This window comes from Pleurodeles waltl, chromosome 9 (assembly GCF_031143425.1).
Source record: "Pleurodeles waltl isolate 20211129_DDA chromosome 9, aPleWal1.hap1.20221129, whole genome shotgun sequence".
In the NCBI taxonomy this organism is placed as follows: Eukaryota; Metazoa; Chordata; class Amphibia; order Caudata; family Salamandridae; genus Pleurodeles; species Pleurodeles waltl.
Window position 1 is genome coordinate 640,128,126 of NC_090448.1, and position 20,568 is coordinate 640,148,693.

Here is a 20,568-nt window from a genome sequence, read left to right on the forward strand (position 1 = left end):
AGTGATAAACACGGTTGGCCCTTTTCAACACTGAATACTATTTCCTCACTAAAATAAATACCAACCATCAGTTTTCCAGCCTAGCTCACTGAACAAAGGTAACTTTTTAGGGAACTGGCGGAGGCGGAATAAAATTAATGTTCCTGTTTTTAAAAAAAATTTAAAACACTGACCTAAATGAGAATCGAGCCCGGAAAGCATATATGGTCCCATCATTTCTGGGTATACGGAAAAGTTCCCAATCCCCATCATTTGTGGATATACGTAAAAAGTTGCCAGCAACCAAGTGAGGGCACGGACAGGAGGTAGACAAGGAAAGAAATGCGTCCAGGTCTGAGGAAGCGAGTCAGAAGGTAGAGGGGGTCAGGAGTTAGGTGGGGGAGGGAAGGGGGTCAAGGGAGAGGTGGGAGACGTGGAGCAGGGGCCGGGGGAGGAGGGCGGTAGAGGGGCGGATCCCAGAGCCCCAGAAGATGGCTTCCTTCCCCGCTCCGGAGCCCGGGAGTCCACAGCCGTCGGAAGAGTCTCCGCTGTCGGCGGAGGAGGGCCTGCTGGATCCCGGGGAGCAGACACCCTCCTCCCCGGGACCCCTGGGATTCTCCCCCGAGCAGGTCTCATGTGTGTGCGAGGCACTGCTGCAGGCCGGGGACGGGCAGCGTCTGGCCGGTTTCCTGCGTTCACTGCCCGCGGATGGCCCGGGCGGGGAGGCTCTTCTACGGGCTCGAGCCCTGGTGGCCTTCGAGGCCGGGGACTACCCTTCTCTGTACCAAATAGTGCAGAGCCGACCGTTCCCTGCAGAGCACCACGGCTTCCTGCAGGACTTATACCTGCGCGCCCGCTACCGGGAAGCCGAGGTGGCGCGGGGCCGGCCGCTGGGCGCCGTGGACAAGTACCGGCTGCGCAAGAAGTTCCCTCTGCCCAGCACCATCTGGGACGGCGAGGAGACGGTATACTGCTTTAAGGAGCGGGCCCGCCGCGCCCTACGGGAGCGCTATCGGCGCGATCGCTACCCCGCTCCCGACGAGAAGCGCAGACTGGCCAGGGAGACTGGCCTCTCCCTCACCCAGGTCAGCAACTGGTTCAAGAACCGCAGGCAGCGCGACCGCACCGGGACCGGCAAAAGGTGAGCGGCTGGGGTGTTCAGGGACTGGTGGGGGGTCCGATCCACAGCACAGGGCTCAGACACAATAACACCAGATGCATCAGAATGTCATGGTGTTCAATGGCTCCAAAGATCTGAACGCGCTCCTTAAACAAGAAACCGAGACTCTGGAACTACGTTAAGCTCAAAGACTTGTTAACGAGAATCGGCGACACAGAGAGATTAGAATGTCAGGGTCTAGGGCCAGAGAAACCAAAATACATTAAAACTTCAGCCTATAGAACAAGCACAACTCTGGCTCTGGGGCTTAGAACAACTGATGCCAAGATTGTTGGAATAAAAGCTACATGTCCTAAGGAGGAACATGGTAGAAAGAAAGCAGGTCAGTGAGAGCTAGTGCAATGTAATGGCGCTGAAACAGGCCACGCCGGGAAACCAGAACTATAGGGTCTATACATAGGCAGTAAACCGAGTCCTTAACGAAAATTCACAGTGGACCCAGAATCACCAGAACAGCCGGCAACTGAAAAAGAACATGGGCCGAAAGTCTATGTCTTAGGTGGGGAAACTTGTTTTATTACTTCCAGTGATAATATATATCGTTTGGAAAGTGAGATGTGGGTCCTATTAATCTAACGTATGGCTGAAGAAAGTAGACGAAGGTTCTAAAAGCTCGCATCTGCTGCTCGTCCTGCCTCCCCTGGAGGGTTGCCACGCCTCCTAGCAGCAGGTCTCTAGCTCTCTAAGTACACAGTTGCTGTTAGAAAGCTCCCCAGGCTGGGCTCTGCCACGTCACTGGGCCTTCCCACTCTTGCGACTTCAAGCCTCATGGTAGGTATTGTTGTGAAATGTGAACCCGGAAACTTCCTGTTTCTGTTTGGTCCCAGAATCCACGCACAAACGTTTTTTTCATCACACCGCAGAGGTATACGTACTGTTTATCACACCTGCTGCAGCCCTTTGGATGCGATGTAATATGCTGTACAATGGCATGGTTGCTGGAAGGCAGGCAGTAAGAAAGGAAAGTCAGCGCCATATTAACTATTTAGATGTAGTAGATATATCGGGGCTCATCCTATAAATAATAAAGGGATTGTTATTTAGCAGATGCAAAAACAGATATTAAGAGTTTCCCATTTTAAACAGGAAACAATATACATAGTTTGGCGTCCAGTTACCCTTAGGGGTGAAAGTGGTGCACTATACAAATGCTATGATTGATACATTTACTGCACAATAGTTCTCCTTTTTTTTAGCACTTAATACCCCCCAAAAATCAAACTATCAATAGGTTTGACCAGCTGATACTTATCTGCAAAAAGCACAGCAGTATCAGGAAAATCAGTCATTCTTAATTGCGACCTGCTTGCATGGGAAAGGCATTTTTATGAGGGCCTCGTTATCGAAGCTAACGAGGCCTCAATTGCGAGTTCAACATGCAGATTTAGGTACATACGGTTTCAAAATCTGCCTGTCTCGTTATTTGCTGGTTCTTTTTAACACATGTTTTACCTGCCAAAATTTAACAGGTGAAAAATATGACAGTCTGATTTTAGTGACATATTCCTAGTTCTGTCACCTATGCAAATAGTGGTTTGCAGGGGTGTCAGACGTAATATAGGTTCTCCTAATTTAAGCCTGAGAGTAAGTTATAGAAGACAGACTGAAACTTTAGCTGCATAAATAGAAGAAAGGGTAGCATGGCATATGTTTAGGAGTTTATTAATTGTATTAATTTCAGAATAATGTTGGGGAACAGATTTACATTTTGTACTTACTACATATTTTACCACTGTACACAATATTCAAAACCATTTTCCATTTAGTTTTGAATGTTGATTTGTGCACTGTGGAACATTACAGCTTCATAGCCACAGCAGTACACACAGTTGGTCACCAAAATGTGCATGGTTATATTCCCCAAACTGGTAATTTGCTACTGCGTATAAAATACATGCAACTGAAATTATTGTGCGGATGCCATGATGCAAATTAAAATAGTAATTGGAAGGTAGACTCTGCAGCATAGTTCATGGGAGGTCCTAGGTAGAAAAAGTTCCCTACACAGCAGGACAGTTTACATGACAGGGGTCCCTAAACGCCAGACACATCCAAGAGAAAACAAGCCTTCTGTAATCCACAAAGTCACCCACTGGATTAGAGATGTCCGGAAGTGTCATGGTGTAATTCACTCGGACGTCCTTGGGGCCTCGCATCTATCTTCGGCGACTCAGATTCCATCAAACAGATATTTAAACATCCTTCCATTGTAAGTTGTATTCCGGCATTCAAAGCCTGTATGTTCCCGCCAACTAGTTCCAAGATTCAATTCAAAAGCCATCCACCTATGTCAGAAAGAGCTGAGAGATCCATAGCCTCTTGTTGACTGACGGGAGCCATCTGGCAATTCCACCTTCAACAGACCAGCAAGGGCCAGTGTAAAACCTAGGCAGGGGAACTAGTCAGCTATTGACACCATGATTATAAGCCACCCATTGGCTTTCCCTGGGCTGCTTCAAACTACCGTGGGAAAAACCATTTACGCAAACCTTGACATGTATACCACAAAGGGGGTCCACAATCCCACAGCAGGAAACCCAGACCACTGACACTTCTGAAATTAACATTCTATCAATAGTGTCAGTCAGTTAATACTTTTATTTGGCAAACTTTTAGCCATAAAATCTGGCTAGAAATGTGTTCTCGGCCACCTGCAAGGGCTGGCAATCCATATAACCCCAAACACCAGTCCCATACAGACCTAGGGAAAGACATTTTGATTCATATAGGGATATAAGTATGTCTATCAGTTTCTGTTTCAACTTGATGGCAAATGTAAATATGGCGTCAACTGCTGTTTCCATCTTTTATCTTTTCTGGGCCAAGAGCTCGTCCCATTTAAGGTTTGTATAATACAAGATTCCTGAATAATTAAAATGTTGCTCTTTGGTGATTGGGACCGCGTCGATAGAAAATCTCAGAGACTGTCGTTTTCGGACTAAGGACCATAACTAAGGATTTATTGTGACTTATGTTTAGTCATAAGTCCCCCAAAAATGTGTTAAACGAGTGTAGGAGAGACTGGAGTCTGTTAACATTCCGAGATAGAAGTTCTTCATTGTCTTCGTAAAGTAAGACTGGCACCAGTTGCCTCCCAACCCTAGGAAGATTTTGCCCCATATTTTGTAAGAATTGATTGAGTGCATTTATATAAAAGAAAAAAGGGGGCTAAAATACAGCCCTATCTGACTCCATTGCCTGCCTTACATTCTTTATTCTGGGTAAAGCGAACTTGGGCCAGAGAGTCACAATGTAAACTTTTTAAAATATCAATCAATGGAGGATCCACTCCTGCAGTTGGTACTAGTTCCCACAACCTGCCCCTGTGCACCAAGTCAATAGTGTTATGGAACATAGAGGGACTAAGTAACAAAATGTTACAAGAAGACTGGGGGGTGGACTTTATCAACAAAGGCAATGTCACGTTTCAGGAAACCTGGGAAATAGTGGCATCTCGCAAGCAAGGCTTCAAAGCTTTTTTTTATACCCGCCATAAGGACTCAGGCTGGCAGACCTTCTGGTGAATTTACTACATGGGTTAGCATCATCCTGTGGTGTTGGATAAAACAACTAACTATTGACTCACCAGACATACTTGGGTTAGAACTTTTATCTTGGAATGGGGGAAAAAACTTATATACAAGTGTGTACAATAGAAGCAGAGCTAAGTCTCCCAGGTTATATCATTTTTGAGAGATTGTTTTGAAAGGACAGGTAACATGGCTGCTGCTGTTTGGGAGGGGACTTCAGTTCACGTTTTGAGCCTTCAGCCCTTTTAAGGGGCATTGCGTGCGATGAAGACCAACTGTGGGTATTCTGCAACCATTAGGTACTTGTATACCGTCAATGACCAAGGTACTTTTGTAGATGATTGACCTTTCCCTATGTTGCCATCTGAGAGCCTGTAATGCCCGAACAGCCTCAGATTTATCAAGGCGGCCTACCTTTTTAGAAGGAATACTTATGTGAGCAATCTCGACTACATATTCTTGGACCTACATTCCTGGTCAAATCTTATCAACATGCAAGTGTTACAGTGATATGAAAGACACCACTTTCCCCTGTTCCTCGCTGTCTGGGGCAAGCCTGATCCTGTAGGTTGTTGGTCCGAATGGCCCCTGGAGGATTTAACTGTTACTGACAACCGGAGGAACGGCGAGTGGGACACTGTAGTCAATAATGAGGTTACTTACGCTCAACCAAACCATCATTTGAGCCTAACCCTGTCTGCATTCAGCGATCCTGGCCTTTCCCTGCACACTATTATGGTTCGCCATAAAAGGTGTTTTGAGGATCTGGAGAAATCTTTTTTTCATCAAAGGAATAGAGAGTTAACTTGCCAGGCTTAATCTTGTCTGTATTAACCACGGCTTGGGCTGTCAACACTAGCAAAACTAAGCTCATGGCAATCCACCTGCATAGGTACTTTTGAGGGGGCTTACGTCTGGAGGGAGTGAATGTCGAGAGAGTTTAAGATTTTGATCATTTTGGAATTCACCTATATAGTGGCAATTCATGGGCTTGTCAGATAACCAAGAGTATACTTCTCCTCAACCATAGGGCAGAAGCCACCTTGAGGATTGCGGATGAGTCCTGCTTCCTCATGCATGTTGAAGTAGGCATCTCTGCTCTGCTTGAGATCCTTTGAATGATATACTAGGCTAGGCTCTGTATTTAAGATCTTGAGCTATTCCTTAGAGACACATGCCTTAAAGTGTCCCTGAGTACATGTTCCATCAGCTTTTAGCTGTTGTTCTATACCCCAGACAAGAAAGGTTGCTACTCACTGCTGTATAGTGGATTGATGCAGCCCCCTAATGCTTGGGATAGATGGCTCTTGGTCTCACAAATAGGAATAGCCAGTATTCCTGGTGCAAAATTCTGATCGACCTCTTCATGATATGCACCACACATGCAGCAGTCTGACAATCAGCGAGGATGTGGTTTACAGAACACTGGGCAACTGAAGCCTATCATGGAGTAAGACTAAGGACAAGAGAGGGCCATCGTAAGAATGTATTGGTCATCATAACAATGTATGGGGATCTAGAGAAAGGCATTTAAGAGTCATGTGTAAGAAATTTAAATAGTAAGTTTTATAAATGACATCGACAAAGAAATTAGATTGGAAAAACCGATACACATCGACAACACGCTATATATAATGTTGTTCATTTAATAAATTACCGAGTATATTTCAATTTTTTATTTGTTGTGCACTTTATAAATTTACATAATATTCTAAACCTTTTTCACTAGAGTTGTTAGAGTGTGCGCTCTGCATAATGTGATTCCCATCGCTACAGCAGTTCACACATCCTGGTTGCGATTATTTTGCAGATGGTCATGTTTACATTCGCCCAACTTGTTATTTTGTAATGCTTATAAAATATATTTAGTAGAGATGATTAAATAAGTTAAATTTCTATGGCAACTCTAACAACCAAAAATGAATAAACACATCACATGGTACGGGTAATAGCTAGCAAACTAAAATAAATATACAATGCAAATTGATATGAAGTGTTATTTATTCAAGCTGTTCAATGTGATATGAATAAAAACAGTACAAAAATGAAATCACGAACACACACCTTTTGTATCTTCATACATAAATCTACCCACTCTCTACCCATTAAAATTGAGCAAGGTTTACAACCAAATCTGTGAATATTTATAGAATATTATCTTATTTTACAACGTGCTACGTGCATTGAAGTTCACTAAATCCAACTCTAGTTGTCGCAAATCTGGTGAAACTCGAATAATCCAAAACAACATGCTGTTGCGTGTGCACTTGAGGGGATGTTTATATATTGCGTCTTGCTGACTCTTAACGCGTTTTGGCGCATGAGCGTCTTCTTCAGGAGAGACATCCAAGAATAATAATCTGAAGTCAAAAACACTTCATTTTATGCTCCACCTGTGCCAGGCATAATCCTAAAATAACAACAACATATCCTAGTTTGTAGCCTGTTCAACTAGGTCAACCACCCTATTGTGTGCAAATAAAAGAAACATGCATTCTAAAGACATGATTAGCCCAACATTACCACATGGAACCAAACCACACTTATAATGGACCAAAAAGTCAGAAACAATGAAAAGTGACTCCCCTAGTTTAGAAATCAGTCCAAAGAATATTTCATAAAGAAAAAAAGAGTGAAAAATAATTCTCATGTATGCAGCACTAATCATGCTTGTAAAAGTGGTGCCAACATGCTTAGATCTTATACATACAAACATTTTCACCCACCATGGCCACTTTAAAAGGCATGAACGACTTGTGTGGCAAACTCTCGTTTTTCCCCAGGGTATTTCATTGTTTAAACCCTGTAGATGTGTACTCAGAGAAAAAAATCCAAAACATTGATAAGATACAGACTTCACTTTGTAAATCACACAGTGATGTAAGACTGAAACAGGTGGGTAACTTCATGGTTCTTAACCACCAATAGTACACCATAAGCCCTTGCAAGGGCAATTTGTAGTTTGCATTTTCACTCGTGGTGTCCCGGGGAGGGAAGGAGTAATGCAGTCTCCAACAGAAATCTTAAAACTGATGTGGTTGGGCCCATGTTAAGCAGAATGATAGGATGTACCGCAACCACAATGGTGCCTATCTGGCTATAGTTCTCAATTATTCACCGTACAATACACATATACCGTTGTATCATATAAAGAAATTCTCAATCACATTTCATCATCTCGGGTGGGGGGGGAGAGACCTTCGCCTACAGAAACAAACAGGATATGACATACAAGAAGTGTCAGTCTCACCACCACCTGTGACAAGGGGGATTTAGTATTATGAGTTATTTGGAATTAGTACAGATGTCCGATCTCTGACAGGACAACACTATCTGCCCTGTTAAACAAATTGTACAGAATTGCGTTTTAGGGCAGCTAATCTCCAGGAATGCACAGCTCTTAATATTGTTCAATGTTCATAAAAAAAGGTTGCAACAATGCCCCATTTTAGAGATCTTCTAGGCTTAGCCATCTCAACTGGTCATTAGTTCATAGATACTGTATAGGCTGAGACTTCATATGCAGAGCTAGCTGGTTGTACACAAGTTCACATGGCTAGTCTTCAGTTAACCATGCTATCTGTTAGGTTATGCATCTTACAGACGTCAACAAAAAATTCTGCAGGTCACATGGATCTTACAGCCTAAGACCTTCAAAGGTGACCAGTTGGTTACAGAGATTGGTACATTCTGAGATTACAGACAAAAGACGTATCAGCCTCATTACATACAATTTCCAAATTGTTTGGGTCAGGCTTATGCCTAAAGTTAGAAACATTAAAGGCTGAAGCATCATAACGAAGAACTGTACACATGGTTGTGTCAACCTTGCAGGTTCTGCCTTTGAACAGCAAGGCTACCCCTTAGCATACACATTGCTTATGAACTAAGGCACATATCACAATTTATTACACACATGCCTATCTGTCAGCAAAGGTTACTCCTATCCTACACTTAGTTCTCGGTCAGCCTGCGGTCCATCACATGTAAGCCAAATCTGTTGCTCGTTACAGACATCTGCCAGCTCAAGATTATGATAACAGAGTTGTCTTTGAGTTACACAGGTCTTACATGCCTAGGTCCATGACTGGAAACCAATCATCTGGATTTCAGTACTCTTACATTTAAAAGTACCAGTAGCAAAGCTATTCCCTACGGTACACAAGTTGTTCAAGCTCAGGATTTAGGCACCAGCAAACCCATCCTCTAGCTCACAGGAATTAGAGGCTAATATCTAGGATAGAACATTTATAATTACAAAAGAGGACCCCATAGGCTCTGATGCAGCATTTTACATAAATGTAAGTCCGGGCTTGGGTGAAAGAGGATTTCTGCACAACCCCCAATTAATTCTGAATGAGAGAGAAGATATGTTCTCCATTCTGACCCTAGAGTGTTTATCATTCATGAATGGTCGAACCTTCTACCCTTATGCCAGGTGTGGTCAATGTTAGGCAAGAAGAAAAAAAATGTCAATAGCCACTATGGTGGCAGGAGAGTGAGGGAGGCACACTTAGACCAAGGATGCTCATAATATTGCAAAAAATATCAACATTATTCACTGACTGCCATTATGCACGGGATGAACACAGATATGCCTGGATTGCCCCGAGATGACTCACCAGATGCTATATTTGGTCCCAGGTGGATTTGCCCTAGGGAGGGGCCATATCTGCCGTGAAGTACTGCATGCCATGTATTATGCATCTCAGCCCCCTCTCTTTACCCCCCCTAACTTTCAGGAATTCCCTGTCGCTGATAGTGCCTACGGCCATGGTTTTCGTGGCGGTAAGGAAGCCAAGAAAACCATGGCGGGAGGTGGGGTCATGATCCCGCAGGCAGTACAGTGACAGCAGCCGGGCTGGAGATTGATATCTCCAGCCTGGTGGCCGTTAACGCCCTGGAGGTCGGTGTGGTACATTGGCGGTTTGGCTTCAGCCAAACTGCCAATGCCATAATATGGTGGAAATACAGCCAACCTGTTGGCAGTACTTTCCTCCATATTACTGCCGACTTCCGGGGTCATAATGACCCCCTAAATGTAGTATTTACGCTTTGCAAATACATTTTTAGCAGAATTGGAATTTTCATTAATGGCTGGTGGCAGATGTTGACACCCATTAACTGTTCCAGTTCTAGTGCACTCGGCCATTGGATTTCTGGAGCAGCACTGTGTTGCTCTTCGTGTTCCAGGTGAATGTATTCTCTGGCGAGATGATTACTTTTCAGGATAATATTCTGTGATCACTAAGTGTTGTCTGTTAAATGCGAGTCTGATAAGAAACCACGTGCTGAGTAGGAGGACTTACATTGGCAAATGTAGAAGGCCCCTTACAGCTTTTGTTTGTAGTGAGCAGGAATATCCTTTTAGAGAAATGCATTCCTGTTCCCTCAAGAATTCTAGGACTAACAAATCTCATTCATCAGCCCTACAATTAGCGGAAAGTTTAGAGAAGAGTTATTTAATGCATCTCTTTATTTATCTGTAAAGGACTCTAATGATTGATTCAATACTTTAGTATTAAACTCGCCCATCATGATTACTGAGCTGCATTTCTCAGATTCAATAGTTTCAGATGTAGTAGCCAATTTTGAATTAACCATTGAATATTTGTTTAGACCCCCAGGGCGTATATTCGCTAATCAAAAGCCAAGCGTATTTATACAAATTGTCAGATGTTATAATAATCTTAATATATTAGATGAATGATTAAGAAGATAACATGGCCATGAATACTTTGTAGATAATAGTATTGCTATTCCTCCACTGGAGTGTCCCATCCTGGAATTTTTGGTTGGGCAACTAAACGCCTAGTAGTTATCCAGTTGTATTTTAGCAGTGGACTGGGTTTCTTGCAGGTATATATTTTCTACTTTTAAACAAGCCAAAAAAGCAACATTTTTTTATGCTCTGTGGAATTACCTCCCATATTCCAGGATAGGACATTCATGCCGGCATTTAACTCTGTAATGTATTATCTTTTCCGGATTAGATTTACAGTTAAGGGTTCCAGCTAACCAGTTCCAATGTGTCAAATCCCCTCCAAAAATGGAAGTACGTGGTGCATCATCATTTTGCTGTTAAATAGGTACAGTCTTCCCGCCTGACCCTAATGAAATACCTCTGGCTTTCCCACCCTTTATTAATTTTTCTGGGGGTATACAATTATTACCATATTGGTCATGTTTCCTAGAACACTCGGAGAAGGGCATTTTACCTTTTGATGAAAAAGAAATAGGCATAGCATCAGTTCCTCTACTTAAGAAATATTTACAATTTTCTAAGATCAGATTCACAATTATTTGTTAAATAAAGGTTAATCTGGATTGTTAATAATGATAGTAGAGGATGGTGACAGCTAATATCACTGCTTCTCACCATTTGTATTAGTGCCTTGACTTCCCAAAGACAAATCAGCAAGAATGATCTATTCAGGAAGATGTTTTGGTCATTAAAAATAAAATCTAAAATGGATGGTATTGTAGTGAAACAAGAGTGTTTTCAGTGGGCTTTGTGATTATTGGACAAGGTTTAAACATAGGTAAACATATAAATTATTTTGCATTTGGGTTAAACTCTGTGAAAGACCTTGAGTTGTTTTTCTTAATGTTCCTCTGAGACAGTCCATCCATCTTGGTGCAGTTCAGAGAATCAGTAGAATGTGACAAATTATTTTTTTAAATGACCAGAAATGGAGAGTCCCAGGGTACGAGTTGTATTTTATGTTTGTAAAATTGAATTTATTTAAATCACTTGATTGACTTGGAGTCACTCCAAAATATAAAAGAGATATTTGATGACACAAATCAGATTTTTATTTATTTTTTTGCACACATTTGTCAACAGATTGTACAATTCTTGCGCCTCATTATTATTTTTTTTTGTGTGTGTAATCTTTTTATTGACAGTTTATGATACAGTACAAGCATACTTAATCAAGAAGCATCATAGACTATTCCATACAACTCCGTTTCCTTTGTCTTTTGTCCTCAGCTGAAGTAAGTGTTACATTGTGCACTAAGAATACTCTACTTTAAGGGACATTTATCATCATGCAAGGTTGTAAGTATAGCCAGCTCGTACCATAAGTGAAACAGTGTAAAAAATCTACATTAAGCAAGTTAACATACAACAAACCATCCGTCTCTAGTCAAATCAAGAGTAGCTAAGAGAAGTCGGTGGTTGCGTGTCCCCATCTCTCGGCCTATGTGGGGTCCACTCTAGTCTCCCCCGTCTCAGACTCCGGTTTCTATATATGGAAGAGGTGCAAGGCCCTTAGTTTGGGGCTACAAGTCGTGAGGGGAAGTCCCCTGGAAAGGAACCTGACCAGGGGATCCCATACGTAATCAAAACCTCTGCGTGTACCCTCCCCTTTATCAACCAGACGCTCCATGGCAAGGCTTTTCCATAATCACGTAAGCCACAGAGTTATAGGCGGTTTTCCAGAAAGCAGCTAGAGTTGTCTTTACCGCCCCTAAAGCCAGCCACATGATAGCCCGGTTCCCGTATGTTTGATGCTGTAGTTCTTGGGCTCGAAGGCCCAGGAGGGCATTTTCCATTGTGATCGGAATGGGATATTCCGAGCATCTCTTTCAAATGAGAGAGAATTTCATTCCAATAGGGGCGGATCGATGGGCAGTCCCACCATATGAGTTTAAAGTCTCCCAACATGCCACAGCCCCTCCAACATCTATCTGACACCTGGGGATAAAGCTTCTTAAGTTTCTCAGGATACAGGTACCAATTATAGAGTAGTTTATAGTGAGCCTCTCTAGCTGCCATGGAGCGGTGTATATCGTGATAAAGATAGCGCCATTGCTCCTCCTCCCCCGAGACACCCAAGGTTTTCTCCCAAAAGGGGATGTGTCGAGGGGTCGGTGCTATTTGTGCTGTAGCTAATATAGAGTATAGCGTAGAGATACTGCCTTTTGTCGCTCCTCCCCTTTGCACAAATCTCTCCACTGGTAGAAGATCCCTTGTAGCTGCTTCCTTTATATGTGGCTGTGTGACCCAATGCACTAACTGTGTATAATGGTAATGTTCGGATTGTGGGAGTTGGAAGTCCCTACAGCAATTATTGAAGGTCCTAAGTTGGTTTCTATGGTATAGATCTGCAAAGCATAAGCAGCCCCCTTCTCTCCATCGATCAAATGGTCCCGGTATTTTCCCCTGGTGGGAATGCTTTGTTAAGGTGGATAGGGTTGTGTGGTGAGGGGAAGGACGTAAGCCCATAGAGTTTAGTAACTTTGTCCCACACTCTGAGGGTGGTGGCGGTGGGTGTTCTAAGGTATGCGTTTGGTGGTCGTGCCCCCTTGGGCTTCCATGGAATATCCCACTAGGTCTTGCCTGTTACCGCTCTGTCCATGTGCAGCCAAATCCTATCTGACTCTCGGAGGGACCACTCAGCTAGGACGCGCAATTGTGCTTCTCTATAATATAACAGGAGATCTGGGAGCGCCAACCCTCCCCTCTCTCTGGGGCGTCAGTACCCTGTATGAAACCCTAGCTCTAGTACCCTGCCAAATAAATTTCGGGAAAAGCGTTCGAATCTCCGCAAAGAAATCTGGCAGGATCTCAACGGGGAGGCTCTGAAAGAGGTATAATAATCGGGGGAGCACTGTCATTTTAATACTATTGATGCGCCCTAGCCAGGATATCCATAACGGGGACCACCTCTTGAAGTCCTCTCGTAGAGACCTAATCAAAGGGGGGTAGTTTGCTTTAAACAACCCAGCCACCTGGGGAACAATCCGAATGCCTAAGTAGGTAATATCTTTCTTAGCCCAAGTAAATGGGGTCAGGGAGGCTATTTGGGTCATCACACCCTCTGGCAGTGTCAGGTTTAGGAGATGGGATTTCCCCTTGTTTACCTTGAACCCCGCAACTTGTTCAAACCGAGTCAATTCTTCTTTTATGGCTGAGAGGGATGTACTGGGCTCAGCGACAAATAATAAAATATTGTCTGCGAATAGGGAAATTTTATGGGAGTCTGCACCAAATGTACTGCCTGGGAACTCCGTGCACCCCCTCACCCGTACCGCCAAGGGCTCAACACTGAGCGCAAAGAGCAGAGGGGAAAGGGGGCATCCCTGCCTCGTGCCTCGAGATAGATCGAAGAATTCAGAAGTTACCCCATTGACCAACACGCGGGATCTGGGGCAGGCATAGTTGCTCATCACCCTGGAAATAAATTGTTCCCCAAATCCAAACTGTCTCATGTTTGCTACTAGAAAGGACCACTCAACCCTGTCAAACGCCTTCTCGGCGTCTAAAGCCAATAAGAGTGCCGGGACCTTTTTCTTTTGTACCTTTTCAATTAAGTGTATGACACGCCTTAAGTTGTCATGAGTCTGGCGACCTTTAATAAAGCCAGACTGGTCTGGATGTATCAGCTCTGGCATCACATCCTCCATCCTCTGCGCCAGGATTTTAGAGTATAATTTGGCATCTAGGTTCAGCAGGGCAATGGGTGTGAATGATGCACAGAGTTGAGGGTCCTTTCCGGCCTTGGGTATGAGAGTTATCAGGGCCTCCCCCATGGATGTGGACACCGCCCCCTCCCCCGTATATAATTAAACAGTATCGCGAGTTGGCCCGCTAGTTCTGCCCGAAGGTTTTATAAAAAAGGGCTGTAAAACCATCAGGACCTGGAGCCTTATGCAGGGGAAGGGTGTCGATGGCCGCCTGTACTTCCTCCGCTGTAAAGGGTGCCTCTAGCATGTCATTCGTCTCCTGGGAGACCTGCGGTAGGTGGACTGAGTGCAAATAGGACTCTTGGGCATGGGTGGGTGGGTGGTTCGATTGATAAAGACGCTCATAGAATCGCCTAAATGCCCTCGCCCTTCCCTCTTCAGTAAAGTGTTCCCCGTGCTCGTCTTTGACCTGCTCAATGTAGTCGCGGGCCTGTTGGACTCGCAACTGTCTAGCTAAGGGGGTGCCTATTTTATTGCCCTTGTCGTAGTGGGCTTTCCGCAATCTCAACAAGGTCATCTCTGCCCTATTCGTATAGATAGCCTGTAGTTTACCTTTGAGGGTCGCCACCTTCCTTTGAGCTTGCCAGGACGGGGATGATTTATGTTCGCGTTCAGCCACCCTAAGTTCGCTTTCCAAAAGGAGTTGATCTTTAATCTGTGCATGGTAGCGGCGAGCGCGATGCATTTACCTCTTATAAGAGCTTTAAAGGCATCCCAGAGGATATGGGGGTTAGTATCACCCGACCCATTATGTTGGAAATATTCCCTAATCGCTGATCGCAAATCTTTGCGGGATGTTGCGTCCCGGGCAATCACCCCTGGAAAGTACCAGCGCTTGGATGGTTTGCGTGCTAGTGACCAATTTAAACCTACCACCACCGGAGCGTGGTCTGAGATGACAATTGGATTAATAGTTACCGTTGTAAGGATCTGTCTCAGTGGTTTGCTCAAAAATACATAGTCAATCCTTGAGTATGAGCGATGAGTGTGTGAGAAGAAGGTTTAATCCCTCTCCAGAGGCTTCAGGGCCCTCCAGGAGTCAAACAGCCCCAAACGGCGAAAGGAGGCTTTCACTGATTTGGCAAAGGCACTCGTTTGTGATCTCTGTGGGTGCGTTGTGTCTAATGTTGAGTCCCACACCAGGTTGAAGTCCCCCCATCAGGACAACTTCGCGCTCCGCAAAGCCCTCTAGCTCGCCCAGGAATTGTAACAGATATTGAGTTTGACCACTGTTAGGAGTATAGACAGTAGCTATCGTACAAAGTTTCCTGTTCAGGCTGCCTTTCAACATCAGAAATCGTCCCTCCTTATCTTTCTTGGACCCTGTTTCCTTAAAGTGGACTGATCTGCTAAATAGTAACGCCACCCCACAGTGTTTTGTGGGAGCTGATGCTAGGGCAATTTGAGAATAGTGTTTGTGACGAAGACAGTGTCCCTCCCCCTCTTCAAATGTGTTTCTTGTAGGGCCACTATGTCATACCTATGCTCCTCAAGGTATTTTTTCAATTGAGACCGTTTATTGGGGAGTTGAGGCCCTTCACGTTCCATGTCAGTAGTTCCAGCATTATCTCTGTGTAGCATCAATGTTCTCACCCAGACCCCCAGTAAAATCTCCAGTGCCCCTCATCGTGTTTCTCACCCTCCCTCTCCAGGAATACTCCATCAGCTGTGACGCTTTCCCCTGACTCCTTGCATAGTGACAAGGATGGTAAACATTAAACAACTTGAAAAACATTTCCTAAAAGAAATACAGATATTATCCTGGCAGCACACAACCGCCAAGTGTCTTAAAATCTTCATGTCGTGGACAGGATCCAGTTCTGTCTCATCTCTCCGCCGAGGCCCAATCACACCAACGGGCATCGCAAAGGCAGGGGCCCCGGACTCCCAGTGACTAGCAGAGATAAAGTATGCTCGAGTAGCAAGCGACACCAGGATCCGGAACAAGCAGACCAGCTCCATCCCCTCTCGACAAGGGGGGGGAACCTCCCCCGTCTCTATAGAACCCCTGGGGGCCCCCCACCGGGGCCGCCCCCGTCCGAGTCGGTACCGGATTACCGCATGGCTTCATTTTCTAGGGGTCTTTCTACCTCTCCTCTGTTGTTTCCATTGGTCCGCCGAAACGGGAGGGGCATCTCCTCCTTGCCCCCCTCCCACCTCAAAGTAGGTAGCACCCCCTCTCCTCTGGTCTCTAGACCCAGTGCAGCAGCCGCCGCATCCACCATTGAGAAATTGCACGCTTTATTATGGAGTTCAAACGCTACGCCAAAGGGGAAGGTCCATCGATATTTTATCTTCTTCTCTCTCAGCGCCTCTGTCACTGGTCGGAACTGTTGACGTCGAGCTAGAGTTGCTGGCGCTATATCCTGGAAGAGTGAGCATTGCGCACCCTGGAAGTAGAAGGAGTCCTGGTGTCTCCCCCTTAGAAGTATCCGTTCCTTCACTTTAAATGAGCTTAATTTAGCCAGAACATCTCTCGGTCTCCTCCCGTCGCCCAGGACTTTGCTCCCCACACGGTGCACTCGTTCTACTTGTACCTCCGCTTGATCCTCTCCCAGTAGTGAGGAAAACAGCCCCACCACAAAGTCCTCTAGGTCAGGCCCCTTTGCTCCCTCCTCCAGGCCTCTCACCCGTATGTTATCTCGGCGTGCGCGTTTTTCCAAGTCCTCGCACTTCATTGTGGTGAGGTGTAGGCGCGATTTTACATTTGCGAGATCAGTCTCCACCAGGGCCACTTTCTGTTGTAAGTTCTGTATGTGTGTTTCCAAGTCCAGTGTGCGGGCCCCCACTGAATCCACATCTGTTTGGAGGGTGGCTAGCTTTCCATTGACATCCGTCTGGAAGGACCCTAGTGTTGCTCTGATATCTGTTGTGAGCTCATCACGCAACTCGGTTTTAAAGGCACGGAGAGAGGACAAGAGGTCCTCCTTTGTAAGCGCCATCTCCTCACCCTGTGTCTGGTCAGAACTCTCCACTCTAGCCGGTGTGAAATAGCTGGAGACCCGATTGGCCTGGATTTTGCGTTGTGGCATATGAAACTGTTAAGGGCCCTGCCCCGGTGTTAACATTGGGATCTTACCCTTTTCTCAGCTTTACACTCCTTCACTGCAGGGGCCCCCTCTGGGTCCTCGCCCTTCCGTCTCTCCACACCTCTGGGGGGGTGGGCAGGGTTGTCCCCCCTCTCCCTTTTCTCAAAGCTGTGTCCTCTCTCCTCAGTGGGCTCTCTCCCCCCGTTGAGGGTTCTCTCCCCCCATTGTGGGCTCGCCCCCAGTGACAATGATCTGCCAGTCAGGGCCCACACTCGCTTCTGCAAACTCTACTTTCTCTGAGTCTCCTGTAAAGGAGGCTTTACCACTCAGTGCCTCTCAAAATGGCCTTCAAAAGTCCTCCTCTGACCCTAAAATTCACAGCTTCGCCATCCCAGCCAGGAGAATATTTCAGGTGTTAGTTACCGTCACCCATCGGGGGGGGGGAACCGTCCCGTTGTTGCTTTATATCTTCTAGCGGGTGGGGGGCCTCCGCATGTTCCAGCCGCCTAATCCCAAACTGGGCCTCCCCCGGCCGCGCCCCTCCGTATGTAGAAGGGGATGCCTTCCCCATGCTCACCTCGCCCTTATTGTGGCCGGGTGTGGTCCTTTCCGCGCGGCCCACTGCCGCTCATCTGCGTCTCTGGCGTCGGGGGTGTCGCTCTCCCCCCGTCCCCGGGTCTCGCGCCGTCAGTCATCCATCTCGGGGCAGGGCCCCTCTCCGGCTCCAGCCGGCTCCCGCTCATCCAGCACGGGGCCGCAGGGCCGCATCTCACCACGGGCCCGCTCGCGGAGCAACGCCGGGCGTCGCCCCCCTCTCCACCGCCAATCTCGCCGGGTTTTGCCTCTCCTGGGGATTTGCGGCCGATTTCCGACTCTGGGGAGGCCCGTCAATGCCTCCTCACTACATCGGGCCTAGGGAAAATTAGACGGAGCTCACGTCCGATCGGCCATGTTGGTTGGCCCCGCCTCCCCTGTTTTCTTTTTTGATGGGAGTGCCTATTTCTGCTTCTGATAGTTTCACCTACTTGTTTAGAAAAAATGAGAAAATGGGACAAAGGAGCAGCAGAAGTCTTTTAAGGATGCAGCAACATTATCAACAGTAGCCTCTTCAAAAAAAAAAAAAAGCTTTTTCTGATAATAAATTTGGGTATCTTTGAAAAAAATCTTCTCTATGTCCTTAAGTTGTATTTAATTTCTTTTTGGCCAACCGACCCAAACCCTAGCATTGCTTAGTATAGTCTGTAGAGGATGTTTTACCAGTGTGTTAGGGCGTGATAATTCTGAGGGAAATGGATCTTGTTGAGGTACTTTTTAAAAATTTTTAGATCAATGTTACCTTGAGATCCTAGAAAGACCTTTTTAGTACTTTGGGTCCCATATTTTGGAGGATTACTTAAAGTGCATTCTGGATCCTGGAAGAAGTATTTGTAGATCTTTCCAGTAATAGTAAAATGAAGATAAAATTATTCCAAAATATGAAGAGTTTCTCAATACTGAACATATTTCCTGGGAGGTTACAGAACATCTGTAAGTCAGTTTCTGGAGTTACTGATAACTTGCAGATTGAATAAGTTTATGAGGGCTTTTTGCGTCTTTATTGGTGTTGCACGAGGAAGGATACACACTCTGTGTCAGAGTAAAATCTTAAACACAACGGGTTCTGGTATGGTGGTTAGATCCTTATGTACTGATTGTGGAAGGTATTTTCCATTTAGGTCATCGAAGCTGGAATTCACATTCTTTTGATCAGAATTCATAGTAGCCTAATCTGGTGAACTTGAATCAGTTTTTACATTTCTGTAATCAATTATTGAGAAGAAAATGGGTATATATGCCAAAACTTTGAGAGTTCTAAGGTGGGAAGATTTATTCCTTATGGGATTAGATTTTGCTTTATTACAAGATCTCCTTAGAATTAACCTCCCTGATCTAAAGTTTCACATGGTCTTGTTTAAAATCAAAAGCAAAACAATTTAAAATAGTAAACACTAAATCTTAATTGCTGTCTTCTGTGCGAGTTGACAGCTGCTGCCTACACCCCATATAACAATAATATAGCTTTGCCAGATTAGCTGGTATTAAAACCTTTTTCAAAACAGTTCAGTCTAACAAAAATGTAGAAAAGTAGAACTTTTGTAGAATAAATAACCATATAGGTTGGAAATGAAAGTTGAACTCCCCTTTACTCTGCCCTGTCGCATGCTCCTCCTTCACCAGGGTCTGGCTCAGGGAGGGAAACGGTGGCTGTTGTAGGGGAGCAAATGTAACCCAACCCAGTTTACAGTGCACAGTTATAGCGTACGTTTTGGGGCTAATGAAGTTGCAGTGATCTTGCCTTCTACCAAGCTCTGTTCCCTAGGGGCGAGCACCCCTTTACTGTCCTCCACATCCACAGTCATCTTTATTTCTGTCACCCCTACACTTTAATGTCCATTGATGACCCTATAGGCAATGTTTCTTCTACTTGCCACTAGTGCAAGTCACCAGAGAGCAATGGCATCAAGAGTAGCCAAAGCCTAAGGCAAAAGAGGGTTCTATTAAAGGAAATTTGCTGAGCATTATAGCAACTGAACTGAGTTAGATCACATTAAAAAAATCTACAACACAGGTTAGGTGGACCTGTGAACACAGGTCAAAGTATTCAAAATTTCCAGTCATAGACAAAAGCAGCAACAATGAAGCTACAGCAGTGTTACATTGGTAAATAGCCACAAGTGTAGGATGTTAGTAGTTGACAATGTAGAGCAGTGACAGTTAACCTTTTGACTTCTGAGGACTCCACTTGATTGGGGGACCCACAGTCGGTGCGTAATTTGAGCCAGTGGATTCTGGTGCTCCGCACCAAACCTTAATTGCCAACACTTAAAACTGGAAGGTTGTAGCCTTTCTTAATACAATTGAGGCCACTCGTCGAATAAAATGTACAAGTTACTTACCTTCGGTAAGGATATACCTGGTAGAGACATATTCTAGTTGCAGATTCCTTACCTTTGAATTTCCCCAGCGTCAGACTGGATCTGGAGATTTTTCTTCGAGCAGTACCTCTGCGCGCCGTCTGGTGGCGTCGGTTGACTCTGCTGGTGTCGTGTTCACCGTGATGACGTCGCTGTCGTATATAGGCGCCACCCCGGCGAGCTGACGTCAGTTTCTTTTCACAACTTTCCACGCCAGTAGCGCAGACCCATAAAGAACACTGAGAATGGTGTGCCAGAACTAGGGCCCTTAAAGGGAAGTTCATGTACCTAGAAATCAGTTCGGGGAGGAAGGGCGGGCGGTAAAGAATATGCAACTAGAATATGTCTCTACTAGATATATTGTTACCAAAAGTAAGTAACTTATACATCTGATAGAGGCTTCTAGTTGCAGATTCCTTACC

At 45.1% G+C, this 20,568-nt stretch overlaps 1 protein-coding gene across 1 annotated transcript in view; it reads left to right on the plus strand.

The window, feature by feature from the left end:
• Nucleotides 1–423: 423 nt before the first annotated feature.
• LOC138259796 (homeobox protein SIX5-like) overlaps nucleotides 424–20,568 on the plus strand; it is a 94,394-nt gene continuing 74,249 nt past the window's right edge. The window contains exon 1 of the mRNA XM_069207687.1: nucleotides 424–1,120. Within this exon, the coding sequence (XP_069063788.1) occupies nucleotides 471–1,120 (650 nt within the window). The 5' untranslated portion in view covers nucleotides 424–470. The remainder of the gene's footprint in view (nucleotides 1,121–20,568) is intronic.